Here is an 18,184-nt window from a genome sequence, read left to right on the forward strand (position 1 = left end):
TTTTCTTTCTGATTTAAGCTGACTCTAAAGTTGTGACATCAAAAACTCAAACACAGATACATAAACACAGCACCAGTAAATCAAGAAGCACTTGGAGATGATCCCATGGAGATTAGCCTAAGTAAGATCCCCTCTGAAATAAGGGAGGAGAGGGTGGGTTTCTCATGATAAAGTCCTTGAATATAAGCACCCATCAAAGGCCCACCGAGTTGGTCAGCAGACCAGACCTCCCAGCATGTCGGGTCCCCTCCTCCCAGCTCCCGGGCGGGCAGGGTCCTACCATCTTCTGTGCTTTCACAGAGGACACTCTTTTCATCTCCCTGGGCTCCAGAGAGGGCACAGTTCTGTTTTGAGGGGTGAGGTGTCTGTAGGAGGCAAATACCTTCTTCCGGATTTTCTGAGTGTCATTCTTGCCCCACTAAGACGGGTCAACAACGACAGCATGACAATGACGAACATTGCAAGGTCTGGGCCACGGGAAGGCTGGGTGGGTATGTGGCCATTCTGGCCACGGGCCACTCCTCCACCCATCCTGGCACTAGGCTGAGCAGTCCTGGAGGAAACCTGCCCCATGCCAGGGTGAAGCGCCAGGCCTGAGCCTGAGTCTTCAGAGGTTCTAAGAAGAATCAACTTCAGACAGATGGCCAAGGTTAATGGGAAGCCATCTCTAAGGTGCAAAGCTTTATGAAGTACTGGCTAGAGCAGAGGTCCCCAGAAGCAGAGGGGGAGCCCCTCCACCCCTCCCAAAGCTGCCCTGAGCTCACCTCTATGCCAGGAAGCAATCCCAAGGCCAAAATTAGCACGTGCCTCCTCTCACAGCACCTTGAAGAGAGGCTCTTCTGTTTCCCTGTGTGGGGGACAACAGAGATCTGAAAACTAGATACGTCCCCAAACCCAAGCCCTTCTGGAATATTCTCCCCCACATAGGTGGTATGCAGAACTACACAGCCCTAGAGTCCTTTTTAATTCACACAGACTCAGACTCTCAGGGACAAGACCTCCAAGGAAAAGCCGCGATCTAGAGAGCACGTTCCTTGACAGGGTGGAGGGGCCACGTGCTGGTCCTTGTGGTGTCAAGGGGGCTCCAGCAGCCCGGCCTCTCCAGAGAAGCCTCCTTCCATCCAGGGTGTCACGGGCTTTCAGAATAAAGCCTGCTTTAAAGTAAAACGTCTCCGTTTTTGGATATCCTCCCCCTCCCCCGATACACCAAGCACTGGGAATTCAAACGTCAGAGGAAAGCCAAGACGGGCGCCTGTGACGTTTCTCTTGACGATTTCTGTCAGAGGTGTTCCCTTTGAGGTACGTGGAACCTTAGAAATTACAGCTATTTTGTGACTCATGCCTATTTTTTCCTTACCGTAGAAAGCCATCCAGTGGCTGTTAACAATATATTAAGTATAAAAGCACTAAGCAAACGTCAAGTCCACTCTCAGGTTCTAAGCAATTGGGTTCTTGGGACAGCCTCCTGGGTGAGCCGTGGTGTGCTTTGGGGGTCCCAGCCGCAGGACTGGTGTGCTCTCAGGTGGGTGGGCTTTCAACTAGTCATGTCGTCAGGACTCAGACCTCATGTCAGAGCATCGTGGGACCACTGGCCGCCTGTCATGAACTTGGTGGCGGCAGTGGCTGGCGCATCTTGTTCGCATAGAAGTCCCTGCATGTCTGGCAGCAGCGCTGGTACCACCGCATGTCCTGGCAGAGGTTCTTTTCTCGGATGACCCTGCAATACACTGTCCACTGGTCCCGTGTGCATTTGTAGGTCAGAGCAGCTAAGGGGACAGTGGAGAGAGAAAGCCCAGAGGTTATGGGTGGCCTGGGGACGTCATCATGTGCACACAGATGGCCTGTAGTCTGACATAGTCGGGGTTGCCCTTACCCATGTGTACACTGGAGCCTTGCACAGACCGGGGAAACCATGCCCCTGCCAGGGCCACTGTGGATGTGGCTTTCTTATACAAGGGACACACTCTGGGTCCAACCTGACCACTTGGCAGAGTTCAGTGGTCTGGCTGCCTCCTCAAGGCGAGGGCACTGCCCCCCTGCTTCTGAGCTAAGCGGTGTATACTGTTATTTTATGGCGGAGGACGTTATCTGTTGGCATTGATAAAACAGAATGGCACAGGGCAGTAGATATCAAAGGGCCCACAAAAGCACAAGGTCACAGCACAGGCAGGTGGTCGGAATCTCCTTCAGGCTCTTGGTGGCGCAGAGAGACGGTCCAGCCTGAGGGCATGCAAAAGCCTGGTATACACCTCTGCAAGCTCAAAGACCCCCCCAGCGAGGCTGCTTGGAAATCCCCTTCATGTCGGTGGCATTCTAGCATTAGGGAAAGAGGCACTGGGTGGGGAAAAAGTTCCCTAGGAGTTTCTAATTGGAAAAGCAGAAACTCTTTTCAATAGAATCATCAGATCAGTGCTACATATTCTTCTTTTTGTGCCACCACTGGCCGGGGATGTGGCCTGGTAAAGGGCTGGGTTTGGAACACTCGGGTCCAAGCTGCTCACACAAAAGCTCCCTGCCGAATTAAAGACTCCAACCTGTCAACACCTCTGTTTTCTTCTCAAGCATTAGCTTGAGGAACATTCCATGCACACATCACCAAGATTTCATGAATGACACCCCCAGATCCTTCATTTCCTGAAGGATGCACCTCCCTTTGCCTCCTTCATGCACAGGAATCCCAAAACACTTGAGGAACATTCTCCTGTGTTCCTCATCTGTTGGCAGAGGGGCTCAAGTGTTTGAGACCACAGTAAACAAACATCTTTTTCATGACAAGGACGAAATTCCATCTCTGAAACCTCAGATCCTCTACAAAACTGACACGTTAGCCTCTCCAGAACTCAAATAAGCCCCAAGGAGGGGGCTTTTTGGCTTATAGAACTCCCACTGCCAGTGGGGACTTGCTGGCCAGGGGATGCAGCAGCCCCAGGAGCTGGGGGCCAGCAGAGGCACTCACCGAGGCGAGGGGAAGTGATGGTGTTCACGTTGATCTTGTCATTGCAGACTTCTTGGTGGCACTGTTTGTAGGCTGCTGGCTTGGAGAGGGTAGGGCACTCATTGCCATGGCGCCCAGTGACCTTGTGCATGCACTGCACCACACGGGACTGCAGGCCCTTCCCACAGGTCGATGAGCACTGCCAGAGACAGGGAGAGCTAAGCTGGGGACAGCTGAGCTAGGGGCCCAACCCGGGCTGAGGGGCTTTGACAATGGCCTCACATCATAGCACCCTTGGGTCAGGCCCCTGCATGTCATTCCTACGTGCTAGAAATAATCGCAAAACAAGAGGGCTTGGCTGCATACCAGCTGCCTGATGGAAAACTGTTTCAAGATGTTAGGGACTGCATGTTTGTGTCTCCCCAACATTTACGTGTTGAAGCCCTAACCCCCAGTGGGATGGCATTTGAAGGCAGGTCCTTTGGGAGGTAATTGGGTTTAAATGAGGTCATGAGGGTGGGGCCCCCATGATGAGATTAGTGTCCCTATAAGAAGAAGAGAGATCAGAGTTCTCTCCCTCCACCACATGAGGACACATGACAAGTCAGCCATCTGCAAGCCAGGAAGTTGTCCCTCATCAAGAACCAAATATGCCAGCACCTTGACCTCAAACTTCTCAGCCTCCAGAACTGTGAGAAATAAATGTCTTGTTGTTTAAGCCACCCAGCCTGTGGTATTTTGTTACAGCAGCCTGAGCTAAGACACAATTGTTGAAATATTAGTTTATACTGGTTGCATTTCACCTCCCACCCTCTCATGCCTGTTCCAAGCAGAGAACCATCTGGGTTTTGAAATTCTCCAGTGAGCAGCGTGGCTTGCTGGCACCCAGGAGGGAGTGAACCTGATGGCCACAGGGATCTCCCTGGCACTGTGTGCCACATGAGGCTCCTGGGCCTTTGTCCAGCCCTGGGTGTGGAGAGGAGCCCAATAATGATGGGGCTGAATTTCCACAAGCCTGGAGGGTTGGGGGTCAGAATTAAGTAAAGTTAGAGAAAATGAAGAAGTGCAACCTTTCTTGCATAACAGACTCATGGACTAATATTGGGGCTAACAGTTTTAATTTAGACACCCAATCCCTAGTTGGCATTTCCAGCATTTGCAGATGTGGGTGTGCTAAAACCAAACCAATGTATTTAGTTCAGCAGACCATCCTGCATTCCCAGTGAGTGGCCTTTTAAGACTTTACTATGTGTTCTGTCTCCTGCTCTTCTTCCCATTCCTCTTTGGGCTCTTTTAAAGTGTTTGACAGGGAACCTGCCAGGTATCCAGCACCACTACCCCATCCTGCTTGCTAGCCCCTTGGCCCTTGCTTGTTTTCCAGGGAGCCGTTGGAACCGTCTCTCCATTAAGTTGGTCTCCTCCCAGCCAGAGAGCCTGGTCCACATGTGTACTCTCTCCACCTGGGGTCCCCCAGCACACATGCTCACAACCCATGATTTACAGGGTTCTGAGAGCACTCTGCAAAACTTTAATAAAGCAAAGACCACAGGTGTAGTAGCCCAGCTGGAGTTAACACTGGCACCTCAGGGTAGAGAGAGGGGAGCAGGACCTTTCCTCTGAATGCCACATGTGGTGAGGATGCCAGGTGCCATCTGGATCATGTGCCTCCCTCTCTCCTCCCCTTGGGTCTGACCATGGCCTGTGCTGGAGGAAGGGCCTTCCCTGGGGGTCTGTGAGGGGTTACCCTGCACAGGCTCAGCGTGGATCCCTTCATCCATGAGAAGTGGCCATCAACTGCGCTCCCAAAGGGGCTTTTGTGTCTCAGGTGAATTCCTCTGCTTTCTAGTCTAACAAGCAGGATCACATTTTTTTTCACTTTAGAAGGATAAAGAGCTCAGAGGGCATGGTGCTCTGATGCGGCCCAGTCTTTTCAAATCACAAAAGAGGTAGGAAAACCACAAGTGCCCCATCGCCTCCGCTGCCAACGCCCCCACCCCCCTTGAGAGTCCTGGCGTGTTCAAACCAGAATGGGCTTTCCATGACAGGCAAGGCTGTGTGCCTGGCTCCATATCCATCTTCTGGATAAATCCATCAAGTGCTGCTCACAGCCTTGAGAATCCTTTGTGCATGATAAACGCACATTGCTGGGTTCCACCCCAGACCTCAGGAGTTGGTACTGGAGCATTTGGAAATTTGAGGGGTGCTGCAGTGGAAGAATGATGTCACATGAGTAGGTTCCCACCAACTGGAGACCTGGAACATGGGACAAGTGTCATAGCAACGTGATTTCCACCTGGAGGGCGTCTCGGAGGGAGTGGCTTCAGGTTGGGATCTGCTGCATGGGATTACCTGGAGAGCGTTGAAAGGTCTTGATGTCCCAGACCAATCAATCAGTACCCCTGGAGGATGCACTGGGCATCAGTATTTTTCAAAGCTCTCCAGGCGACTGCAACAAGCAGCCAGAGCTGAGAAACTCTGACTTACCCTGAACTTCTTCCCTGTGTCCTGTGTAGGGTGTGAGGAGCTCTCTTTTCTTATGATGAAGTAGTCAAGTATTTGTATACAAATGTGTAATTAAGCAAGAACAGACATCCGCCTGCAGCCCCAACTGCTGAGTTTATATACAGGTGATAGGTGTGCTCAAATACAAGAGATGAAGCCTTTCACTCAAAATTATTCTAGGAAAAGAATAAGTTGCCTTATAATTAAGTAAAAATAAAACCTCTCATAGTTCAGGGGCAAGGTAAGGGATACCCTCAATTATTTGTAGCAAGACCACCTGGGGGTTAAAAGAAAAAGGGACACAAAGAAATTTAACCCTCTTCTCCTGGAAGTAGGACACCATAATCATAAATGAGGGAGGATGGTGTAAGAAATTTTTAAAGATCTCTTGAAAAGTAATCTGGTAGGAATTGGTTCAAGATGGCAAAGTAGAAGGACATGCACTCACTCCCTCTTGTGAGAGCACCGGATTCACAACTAATTGCTGAACAATCATCAACAGGAAGACACTGGAACTCATCAAAAAGATACCCCACATCCAAAGACAAAGGAGAAGCCACAGCGAGACGGTGGGAGGGGTGCAATCACAATAAAATCAAATCCCATAACCACTGGGTGGGTGACTCACAAACTGGAGAACAATTATACCACAGAAGTCCATCCACTGGAGTGAAGGTTCTGACCCTATGTCAGGCTTCCCAACCTGGGGGTCTGGCAATGGGAGGAGGAATTCCCAGAGAATCAGACTTTGAAGGCTAGTGGGATTTGATTGCAGGACTTTGACAGGACTGGGGGAAAAAGAGACCTTACTCTTGGAGGGCACACACAAAGTAGTGTGCATACCAGGACCCAGGGGGAAGGAGCAGTGACCCCACAGGAGACTGAAACAGACCTAACTGCTAGTGTTGGAAGGTGTCCAGCAGAGGTGGTGGGGCAGCTGTGGTTCACTGTGAGGACAAGGACACTGGTAGCAGAAGTTCTGGGAAGTACGCCCTGGAGTCCACCATTAGCCCCACCAAAGAGCCTGTAGGCTCCAGTGCTGGGTCACCTCAGGCCAAACAACCAACAGGGAGGGAACTCAGCCCCAACCATCAGCAGACAAGTGGATTAAAGTTTTACTGAGCTCTGCCTACCAGAGCAACACCCAGCTCTACCCACCACCAGTCCCTCCTATCAGGAAACTTGCACAAGCCTCTTAGATAGCCTCATCCACCAGAGGGCAGACAGCAGAAACAAGAAGAACTACAATCCTTCAGCCTGTGGAATGAAAACCACATTCACAGAAAATGAATAGGCAGAGTACTATGTACCAGATGAAGGAACAAGATAAAACCCCAGAAAAACAACTAAATGAAGTGGAGATAGGCAACCTTCCAGAAAAAGAATTCAGAATAATGATAGTGAAGATGATCCAGGACCTCGGAAAAAGAGTGGAGGCAAAGATCGAGAAGATGCAAGAAATGTTTAACAAAGACCTAGAAGAAATAAAGAACAAACAAACAGAGATGAACAATACAATAACTGAAATGAAAAATACACTGGAAGGAATCAATAGCAGAATAACTGAGGCAGATGAATGGATAAGTGACTGGGACGACAGAATGGTGGAAATCACTGCCATGGAACAGAATAAAGAAAAAATAATGAAAATAAATGAAGACAGCCTAAGAGACCTCTGAGACAACATTAAATGCACCAACATTTGCATTATAGGGGTCACAGAAGGAGAAGAGAGAGAGAAAGGACCCGAGAAAATCTTTGAAGAGGTTATAGTTGAAAACTTCCCTAACACGGGAAAGAAAAAGGCCACCCAAGTCCAGGAAGCACAGAGAGTCCCAGGCAGGATAGACCCAAGGAGAAACATGCTGAGACACATAGTAATCAAATTGACAAAAATTAAAGACAAAGAAAAATTATTAAAACAAGCAAGGAAAAAATGACAAATAACATGCAAGGGAACTCCCATAAGGTTAACAGCAGATTTCTCAGCAGAAACTCTACAAGCCAGAAGGGAGTGGCACAATATATTTAAAGTGATGAAAGGGAAGACTCTACAAGTAAGATTACTCTACCTGGCAAGGATCTCATTCAGATTCGATGAAGAAATCAAAAGCTTTACAGACAAGCAAAAGCTAAGAGAATTCAGCACCACCAAACCAGCTCTACAACAAATGCTAAAGGAAATTCTCTAAGTGGGAAACACAAGAGAAGAAAAGGACCTACAAAAACAAAACCAAAACAATTAAGAAAATGGTAATAGGAACATACATACCAATAATTACCTTAAACGTGAATGGATTAAATGCTCTAACCAAAAGACACAGGCTTGCTGAATGGATACAAAAACAAGACCCATATATATGCTGTCTACAGGAGACCCATTTCAGACCTAGGAACACATACAGACTGAAAGTGAGGGGATGGAAAAAGATATTCCATGCAAATGGAAATCAAAAGAAAGCTGGAGTAGCAATACTCATATCAAACAAAATAGACTTTAAAATAAAGACTATTACAAGAGACAAAGAAGGACACTACATAATGACCCAGGGATCAATCCAAGAAAAAGATATAACAATTATAAATATATATGCACCCAACATAGGAGCACCTCAATACATAAGGCAATTGCTAAGAGCTATAAAAGAGGAAATCGACAGTAACACAATAATAGTGGGGGACTTTAACACCTCACTTACACCAATGGACAAATAATCCACACAGAAAATTAATAAGGAAAAAAGGTTTAAATGACACAATAGACCAGACAGATTTAATCGATATTTATAAGACATTCCATCCAAAAACAGCAGATTACACTTCTTCTCAAGTGCACACAGAATACTCTCTAGGATAGATCACATCTTTGGTCACAAATCAAGCCTCGGTAAATTTAAGAAAACTGAAATCATATCAAGCATCTTTTCTGACCACAATGCTATGAGATTAGAAATCAGTTACAGAGAAAAAAATGTAAAAAACACAAACACATGGAGGCTAAACAATACATTACTAAGTAACCAAGAGATCACTGAAGAAATCAAAGAGGAAATAAAAAAATACATAGAGACAAATGACAATGAAAAGACAATGATTCAAAACCTATGGGATGCAGCAAAAGCAGTTCTAGAGGGAAGTTTATAGCAATAAAATCTTACCTAAAGAAACAAGAAAAATCTCAAACAAGCGATCTAGTTTTACACCTAAAGGAACTAGAGAAAGAAGAACAAACAAAATCCAAAGTTGGTAGAAGAAAAGCAATCATAAACATCAGAGCAGAAATAAATGAAATAGAAACAAAGAAAACAATAGCAAAGATCAATAAAACTAAAAGCTGGTTCTTTGAGAAGATAAAGAAAATGGATAAACCTTTAGCCAGACTCATCAAGAAAAAGAGGGAGAGGACTCAAATCAATAAAATTAGAAATGAAAAAGGAGGAGTTACAACAGACATTGCAGAAATACAAAGCATCCTGAGAGACTACTGCAAGCAACTGTATGCCAATAAAATGGACAGCCAGGAAGAAATGGACAAATTCTTAGAAAGGTATAACCTTCCAAGACTGAACGAGGAAGAAACAGAAAATATGAACAGACCAATCAGAAGTAACGAAATTGAGACTGTGATTAAAAATCTTCCAACAAACAAAAGCCCTGGACCAGATGGATTCATAGGTGAATTCTATCAAACATTTAGAGAAGAGCTAACACCCATCCTTCTCAAACTCTTCCCAAAAATTGCAGAGGAAGGAACAATCCCAAACATTCTATGAGGCCACCATCACCCTGATACCAAAACCAGACAAAAATACTACAAAAAAAGAATATTACAGACCAATATCATTGATGAATATAGATGCAAAAATCCTCAACAAAATACTAGAAAACAAAATCCAACAATACATTAAAAGGATCATATACTGATCAAGTGGGATTTATCCCAGGGATGCAAGGATTCTTCAATATACTCAAATCAATCAATGTGGTACACCATAGCAACAAATTGAAGAATAAAAGCCATATGATCATCGCAGTAGGTGCAGAAAAAGCTTTTGACAAAATTCAACACCTATTTATGATAAAAAACTGTCCAGAAAGTGGGCATAGAGGGAACCTACCTCAACATAATAAAGGCCATATACGACAAACCCACAGCAAACATCATCCTCAATGGTGAAAAACTGAAAGCATTTCCTCTAAAATCAGGAACAAGACAAGGATGTCCACTGTCGCCACTATTATTCAATATAGTTTTGGAAGTCCTAGCCACGGCAATCAGAGAGGAAAAAGAAATAAAAAGAATCCAAACTGGAAAAGAAGAAGTAAAAATGTCACTGTTTGCAGATGACATAGTAATATACATAGATAATCCTAAAGATGCCACCAGAAAACTACTAGAGCTCATCAATGAATTTGGTAAAGTTGCAGGATACAAAGTTAATGCACAGAAATCTCTTGCATTCCTATACACTAACAATGAAAGATCAGAACAAGAAATTAAGGAAACAATCCCATCTACCATTGCAATGAAAAGAATAAAATACCTAGGAATAAACCTACCTAAGGAAGTAAAAGATCTGTACTCAGAAAATTATAAGACACTGATGAAAGAAATCAAAGATGACACAAACAGATGGAGAGATATACCATGTTCTTGGATTGGAAGAATCAATATTGTGAAAATGACTATATGACCCAAAGCAATCTACAGATTCAGTGCAATCCCTATCAAATTACCCATGGCATTTTTTACAGAACTAGAACAAAATATCTTAAAATTTGTATGAAGACATAGAAGACCCCGAATAGCCAAAGCAATCTTGAGGGAAAAAAACGGAGCTGGAGGAATCAGACTCCCTGACTTCAGACGATACTACAAAGCTACAGTAATCAAGACAATATGATACTGGCACAAAAACAGAAATATAGATCAGTGGAACAGGATAGAAAGCCCAGAAACAAACCCATACACCTATGGTCAACTAATCTATGACAAATGAGGCAAGGATATGCAATGGAGAAAAGACAGTGTCTTCAATAAGTGGTGCTGGAAAAACTGGATAGCTACATGTAAAAGGATGAAATTAGAACACTCCCTAACAGCATCCACAAAAATAAACTCAAAATGGATTAAAGACCTAAATGTCAGACCAGACACTATAAAACTCTTAGAGGAAAACATAGGAAGAACACTCTTGGACATAAATCCCAGCAAGATCTTTTTTGACCCACCTCCTAGAATAATGGAAATAAAAACAAAAATAAACAAATGGGACCTAAAGAAACTTAAAAGCTTTTGCACAGCAAAGGAAACTATAGACAAGATGAAAAGACGACCCTCAGAATGGGAGAAAATATTTGCAAACGAATCAACGGACAAAGGATTAATCTCCAAAATATATATGCAGCTCAAGGTTACAAAAAACAAATAACCCAATCAAAAAATGGGTAGAAGACCTAAATAGACATTTCTCCAAATAAGACATACAGATGGCCAAGAGGCACATGAAAAGCTGCACAACATCACTAATTATTAGAGAAATGCAAATCAAAACTACAATGAGGTATCACCTCACACCAGTTAGAATGGGCATCATCAGAAAATCTACTAACAACAAATGCTGGAGAGGGTGTGGAGAAAAGGGAACCCTCTTGCACTGTTGGTGGGAATGCAAATTGATATAGCCACTATGGAGAACAGTATGGAGGTTCCTCAAAAAACTAAAAATAGAATTACCATATGACCCAGCAATCCCACTACTGGGCATAAACCCAGAGAAAACCATAATTCAAAATGACACATGCACCCCACTGTTCATTGCAGCAGTATTTACAATAGCCAGGTCATGGAAGCAACCTAAATGCCCATCGACAGATGAATGGTTAAAGAAGATGTGGTACACATATGCAATGGAATATTACTCAGCCATAAAAAGTAACGAAATTGGGTCATTTGTAGAGACATGGATGAACCTAGAGACTGTCATACAGAGTGAAGCATGTCAGAAAGAGAAAAACAAATATTGTATATTAACGCATATATGTGGAATCTAGAAAAATGGTACAGATGAACTGGTTTGCAAGGCAGAAATAGAGACCCAGATGTAGAGAACAAACGTATGGACACCAAGGGGGGAAAGCGGGGCGCTGGCGGGGATGGTGATGGTGGGATAAATTGGGAGATTGGGATTGACATATATACACTAATATGTATAAAATAGATAACTAATAAGAGCCTGCTGTATAAAAAATAAATGAATAAAATAAAATTCAAAAAAGAAAAAAAAGAAAGAAAAGTAATCTGGTAAGTGGCTATACCCAGAGACTGGGGGTCCACACCAGCAGGGTAAGTGAAGGAAATGGCCAAGGGTCTTAATGCAGTGCAAAATCCTATAAAAGTAAAGCAAAGTCTTGCCTATGCAAAGTCATGCCAACACAGAGCAACATCATGCTATAGCTTGCAAGGGAATGTCCATTGAGAACAGTACATTCAGAAGAGGCGGCATCTCAGTGAACTGGGATGGCAGTGCCCTGTACACTCTGGCAAACAGGAGTGAGTGATGACAAAGACAGATGCTGCAAATATTAGGAGGCACTTTACAGAACTGCTTATATTCAACCGTTTTCAACCCCACAGAAACAGGAATTTTATCAGGTTCAACTTCATAATATGATAAAGATAGAAAATAGTTATATTTTAAAATTAAAACATAATATATAAACTTTAAATATGAAATACAACTACATGAATAAGTTACGTATTTTAAGTAGGCATCTGACTAGTCCACCTACACCATTAAAGACTTTTATATCTAAATTGGTCGTAAAATTTTTAAAAAGCCCTGCTCCCTGGGAAAGCATGTACGTGGGGCCTTATTTCTGTGACTACTGGGCACTTGGGGAAGAAGGGGCCATGTGTCCTGCTCTACAGACAGCACCAGCCCTTGTCTTCCCATCTTGACTTGGCTCACTGGCGCCACCTGCTGTGGGAGACACACCAGGAAGAAGAGCGGGGTGTCCTCATAGTCCTTCCTGGAGAAAGGGTGCATCCAGGGTGGGGCAGGTAGTGGTGGGGTTTCTGGGTCCCCAGGAAACTCTGCACAGGCTAACAGAGAAGGATCTGGGATTATGGTCTCGTTCCCATGGGCCCCCCTGACCATGAGGTCTGCAGACTCTGCCGGCGGGGCAATTAGCCTGGCTGGGTCACTTCCTGCCCAGGAACACCAGGTAGGGTTTCAATGTCTTTTGCAGGTGTTGTTATTATTTATGTGAAATCAGAGCAAGGGCTCAATCCTATAGATCTACTAAAACCAAATGCAAAATTGACAAGGTCTCTGGCTGGAAAGGATCAATGACCATTGTAAAACTCAAGAGTTTGGGGTGACCTCAAAGACTAGTCTCCCCTCTGAAAGTTCTTAGTCTTGTTTAACATGTTCTGGGGTTGGGTGGGGGGAGAGCATTCATGACGCCTCCAGACTATGTGGGCGGCATGCTTGTTCTGTCTGTAAGCTCACCTGTAGGATTCCATGACAGTGTGGAACATTCCACAACCATCCCAAGGGGTTGACCTTGGCCACTGAGCTTGATGGGGGTCAGTGTCTTGCCCAAGGTCACAGATTAGTGAGTGGCAGAGGAGCGACAGGACCCCAGCTGCTCCATCCCAAGGACTGAATTCCATCCTCCTGTATGAATTAGAGGTTGAACTGGATGGAGCTTCTATGGGAGGCCACGAATCAAAAAACCAGGTCACTGCCCAGCTCCATCATTTCTTCATCATCTTTCCTAGCCTGAGTCACTGGTTTTTAATTTTTCAGTGTGTAAACAAACCTGCCGCATGAGATCATGGAGGGTGTCTCCAAAGTTCTGCAGAGACTCAAGCGTCTGTCCTCATGGCTTTCCAACACCTCTGAGAGGCAGGGCTGGGCCAGGTGAGAGGCTGGGGCTGACCCTCAGCTGCTGTCGGGGCCATGTGAGACCCTGCAAACTCTGCCCCTGGGATTAGGTTTTACAGAATTTTAGCTGCAGTCCTGGGGGCTGCCATTCACACAGCTCTGGGCTGTGAATGGCTTGTGCTCACTTGGAAGAACCTTTGAGAATATCGGGTATTTGCTTAGCCACCTAAGAACGATGTCTGAGCCAGCCCCACAGAGGCTGCTTCAGAGCATCAGGTGAGGAGACAGGTTACAGAGTAGCATGTACAGAAACCACCCCATTTTTTCTAATACCTGTGTACGTGTGTGTGTGTGTGTGTGTGTGTACCTATATAAAAGTTTGGAAGACAAACCATTAAAAAAATTTACTGTGCTGTCATCTGGTTTTGTAGGACTAGTTTTTCTCTTCTGTGTCTTCCCAAGCAAGATAGAATTACCTATGTAATTAAAAATAAAAGTGGAAAATTCCACCAATGACCCTTTGGTGCAGCTGCCACCTTCCAGGCCTGCTGCATTTTCATTTGAGCCGTGTTGGTGCCTAGCCTGCCCCTGGCCTAAAATCCATGCATAACTACCCACTCCTTGGCCGGAGTTTCAGCAGGACAGTGCAGTGGCGACAGGACAGGCCTGTCAGTATGCTGCATCCCCCTTTACTAGCTGTGTGACCTCGGGCAAGTTACTTAACCTATACAAGCCCCAGCTTCTTTATTTGTAGCTTGAGGATAATAAAACCTTTTTTGCAGGATGATTTCCAGGATTAGAGACAGCTTAGAGCAGGTGCCTAGCAGGGAGTCTGGGAAGGACAAACGCTGCTACAATTATTAACAACAGTAAGCACAGGGCCAAGAGCAGAGAGAGCTGGCCGGGGGTCCCTGGAGCCCGGGAAGGCGCCCTGAGTCACCTGGCCTGCTTAGCCCTCCCTGGGCTGCCATGCCAGTCACCAGGCGTGGTGTGGACATCCACCTTTGCCAGGAGCACAATTAGAGATTGATTTGGCCCTGAAGACACACATGATTCCAGAGAGGCTGCAGGGCTGCATCCTCCTGTAACCTGAGCTCGCTGCATTAAGGGTAGCACAGGCACAGACAATGAATCTCACCTCCATCGGCCTCCCCTCAGCCTCCACTTTAATTCAACAGTGAGGAGACGGCAGTGTCTCCTGATAGCATCGAATTAGCCCCTAAGCGTTGCTGTGAAGCCATTTTTCAGGCTTTTAAAATCTAAGCAAATAGATGTATTAAAAAACAGATCTGGTCTTCTTTGAAGCACACTGTCACTGTTGGGTAGTTTTTTCAAGCCACTCATGACATTAACATTTAATGTGGTTCCCCGAGACTCAGGAAACCAAGACAAAATGGAGCAGTAATAAATCCGCCAGGAAAGCTCCTTGCCAGATGACCTGGAATAAGTGCAGCCCCCTCTCCAGCAAGTGCCTGCAGCTGCACATCACACACTAGGTCTGGGGACCTGCCACCCACCCCATGGGTGGTGGTGATGATGATGATGGTGGTGATGGCAGTAGTAACAGCAGCAGGGTCCACCTTTTGCCTGCCTCCCGGTGCCGGGCACTGGGCTCACACCCATTCTCATGAGTCCTCGTTAATCTTCACACTAACAGCTGCTGTGGCAGGGCCAGGTGCTCAGAACACAGTAGGTGCAGAATACATGTGCACAGACTGCAGGAATAGTGTCTGCAGGGCACAGCACCACCTGCAGAGAGGCGGAGCGTGAGGCTCAGAGGGTCCATGGTCTTCCCCATGACGTAGCCCCCGGGCCTCCCATCCCGGCTGCTGCCCAGAGGCCTGCACTCCTCTGGAGCCACACGGCTCTCCAGCAGGGAGGAACCAGGCCTCTGTCACCATGTGGAGGCCCAGCGCTGATGACACGCTCCACCACGGCGTGGACCCCCTCCTCTTCACTTCTCCCAGCTGTAAAATCACGACTATAAATGACACCAGATTCCAAAGGGATGTTTTGAGAATTAGCTAAAGGAAGTTGTAAAAATCTTGGGAAGAGGAAAACGTGACAGGAATGTTTAATACACACATGAGTGTTGGCTCCTACAGAGTGGAGGACGGGCAGGGGCTCCCTGCACAGGCTCTGGGGTAAGCAGGAATAGGGTTAGGGTGAAATAATGCAAAGATGAACCCTCACTGCACAGTGTGCCCACCCTACGCTCTCACAGAGCCATCCTCTGAGGGGCCAGCCTGCCTCTGAGGGGCAGCATGGGACAGCCCCACATGACAGTCAGGGGGGCAGGGAACCCCCTACGGGAACTCCATTTTCTGCTCGTGTCTGAAAGGTACTGGGCTGGTAAAATGTCAAAAGCTCCTCAAAAGCATTTTTGACAGATTTCCCCCAAAACTTGGCACGAGCAATGCAAATCTCGGAAGCTGTTGAAACCTCAAATAGTAGGCTTAAACAATGATGAAAATCCCCACCGTCTTTGCTCCAGCCTTGAAACTGGAAATGCTTTCCTAGACACACACACACACACACACACACACACACACACACACCCCTTCCCCCTTCAACTCATACTTTCTTTCAAACTGTTTTTGAAATCCTCAAATCCTTGAATCCTATCCTCAGCCTTAGCTTTGGGCTCCCCTCAAACTCTCTGAATTCACAGCCTGCTGACCTACAGGTTCCGGTTGGAACGTTATAGTCAGGGAACCAGAAGGCCCAGGTGACTCCCCGTGACTTGCAAGGGCTGGCTATCCCAAGAGCTCTTGCTTCTTGCTTCAGATGGGCGCCAGGAGCACAGAGAAGGCTACAGGAGCTGTCTCACTGCCTCCCCTCGGGCAGGAGCTGCTACCAGTTTCGTAACTTAGCTCTCCCAGCTTATCAGAGACTGTTTGAACCCCCCCCCGACCCCCCCCGCCGCTGTAGAAGGATGGCCTACATGCCCAGCAAATACTGCACAACCGTCTCCTGCCCTGAGCCATGCTGTCATCATGCGAGCCCCAGGTCAGGGCACGTGCTGTTTCATGGGGTCCACACCACATTCAAAGAACTCATCTCCTGTGACATAAATATTTTACAGGCCTGTGTAAGAAATGCAATTCTGATCAGAGATAAGAGACCTGTGACTGTACTGGATGATGATGGTGAAGAAAATGATGATAAAAATGAGCACCTATGCCAAGCACTGCACTAAGTGCTTTACATGGATGCCCTAGGAGGTAGGTACCCCTAAACTCATCTGACAGAGGATGATGCTGGTTCAAGGTTAGACGAGGTCACTACAGAGCAGGGACGTGCACCTGTGTTGTCCTGACCATGTGCCCTGCTCTGAGGTCGCTGATAGCGTGTGTTGAAACCAAAGTGTTTCTTAGGGATGACAGCTTCTCTGATTCAATGGTCATGTCTAGGCAGTGGTTAGAACTTAGACTGGCATGTGGGGGAGGCATCCCCACTCTCTGGTCTCTCATTCCACACTAAGGCAGCTGATTTGAGGAAGGACACTAGGTGAATGGAGGGGCAGCAGGGAAATGGAGGGGGCAAAGGCATTGGCCTTTAGACTGCAGCTGACCCTTGAACAACTCGGGGGTTATTCTAAGTGTAATGTGCAGTCGGTCCTACGTATCCCCAGTTCCTCTGCAACTGAGGATGCAACCCCGGACCACATACACTGTAGAATTTACTATTGAAAAATACCCACGTATAAGTGGATCCATGCAGTTTAAACCTACGTTGTACAAGGGTCAACTGCATTCAGCTCACTCCCATGCAGGCACCTCTCCTGGCAATTTCTGGGGACCCCACTGCTCTACAACCAGTTCATTTCTCTCATCTGAGCAGGTGTGGGCCCTGGACTTTAACTCCATGACCCAGTGGCAGGCTCTGTTCACCCACACAAAATGCTCCAGACCAAGGGGCTATCTGCCCCCCCTCCCTCCTGCCCTACCCAGAAAAGTACTTAAGTTTGACGACCCTCCTTTCACTGCTGCTTACACTCCCAATAGTACGGAATGGAGGATTTGCTGATCCCTATCTGCATGCAGAGTGCTGACTGCCTGTGTTGTACGGTTTCACAGTCCCAGAAAAGGGCCCTGATGTCCCCAGTGTCTCTTATGTTTGCTCCTGGATGCTCAAGTTTCTTTTATTAAGGACTCAACTTTTTATTTCACAAAGAAGGGGAGACAACATGCATGATCTCCTATAGAGACAACAGATTTATACCACAGTGTAAATGATTAATACAAAGCCCTTGGGAGAGAAGGTTTTGATTGGTGGGCTGGAGAGACAGTAGATAAATACTTGACTTTACAACAAGCTTATGCCTATGATGGTTAGACCTGAGGCATATAACAGTTCATCTACTTCCCATTTCAAATTAGAAACCTAAGCCTCTGACATTATTATGTACCTGAAGGAAAGGTGGATTAAGAGCCAAAAGGCAGGGACCAGACTCCTAGCCCTTCCATTTACTAGTTGTGTGACCTCAAGAAAAAAGTCACGTTGCCACTCTGAGCCTCAGTTTCTTCACCTGTAAAATGGGGATAGGGTCAAATGGGAGAATGTGAGTGAAAGTGTTTTATAAATTCTAAAGCACTGGTGAATGTCAGGGCCACTGTCACTGATCCCAATAGAAGTAGCATCAATCTCCACCAGCACCCTTGTTCGGGGCTGCCCCTGGCAGGGGCTGCATTCGTACCTGCCCAGTGGGACTTAGCGTGGTCTGGTGTCTGCAGCTGGCTCCACCTGTCTGTATCTAGGCTGGGTCATTGTCCACTCTTGTACCCTCAGTGCTCAGCACAGGTTGGCACAGAACAGGAGCTCAGGAAATGCTGACTGAATCACAGTGACTTGG

General features: G+C 46.3%; 1 protein-coding gene across 1 annotated transcript in view; it reads right to left on the reverse strand.

Annotated features, from left to right (window-relative positions):
• Positions 1-343: 343 nt before the first annotated feature.
• The window catches only part of ADAMTS17 (ADAM metallopeptidase with thrombospondin type 1 motif 17), a 348,762-nt gene continuing 330,921 nt past the window's right edge, over positions 344-18,184 (reverse strand). Inside the window, exons 22-24 of the mRNA XM_029239604.1 lie at positions 2,957-3,134; positions 1,358-1,766; positions 344-847 (exon numbers count right to left, since the gene is read on the reverse strand). Of these exons, the coding sequence (XP_029095437.1) occupies positions 1,600-1,766; positions 2,957-3,134 (345 nt within the window). The 3' untranslated portion in view covers positions 344-847; positions 1,358-1,599. The remainder of the gene's footprint in view (positions 848-1,357; positions 1,767-2,956; positions 3,135-18,184) is intronic.

Source organism: Monodon monoceros, unplaced genomic scaffold (genome assembly GCF_005190385.1).
Source record: "Monodon monoceros isolate NGI ecotype Baffin Bay Population unplaced genomic scaffold, NGI_Narwhal_1 Super_Scaffold_21, whole genome shotgun sequence".
In the NCBI taxonomy this organism is placed as follows: Eukaryota; Metazoa; Chordata; class Mammalia; order Artiodactyla; family Monodontidae; genus Monodon; species Monodon monoceros.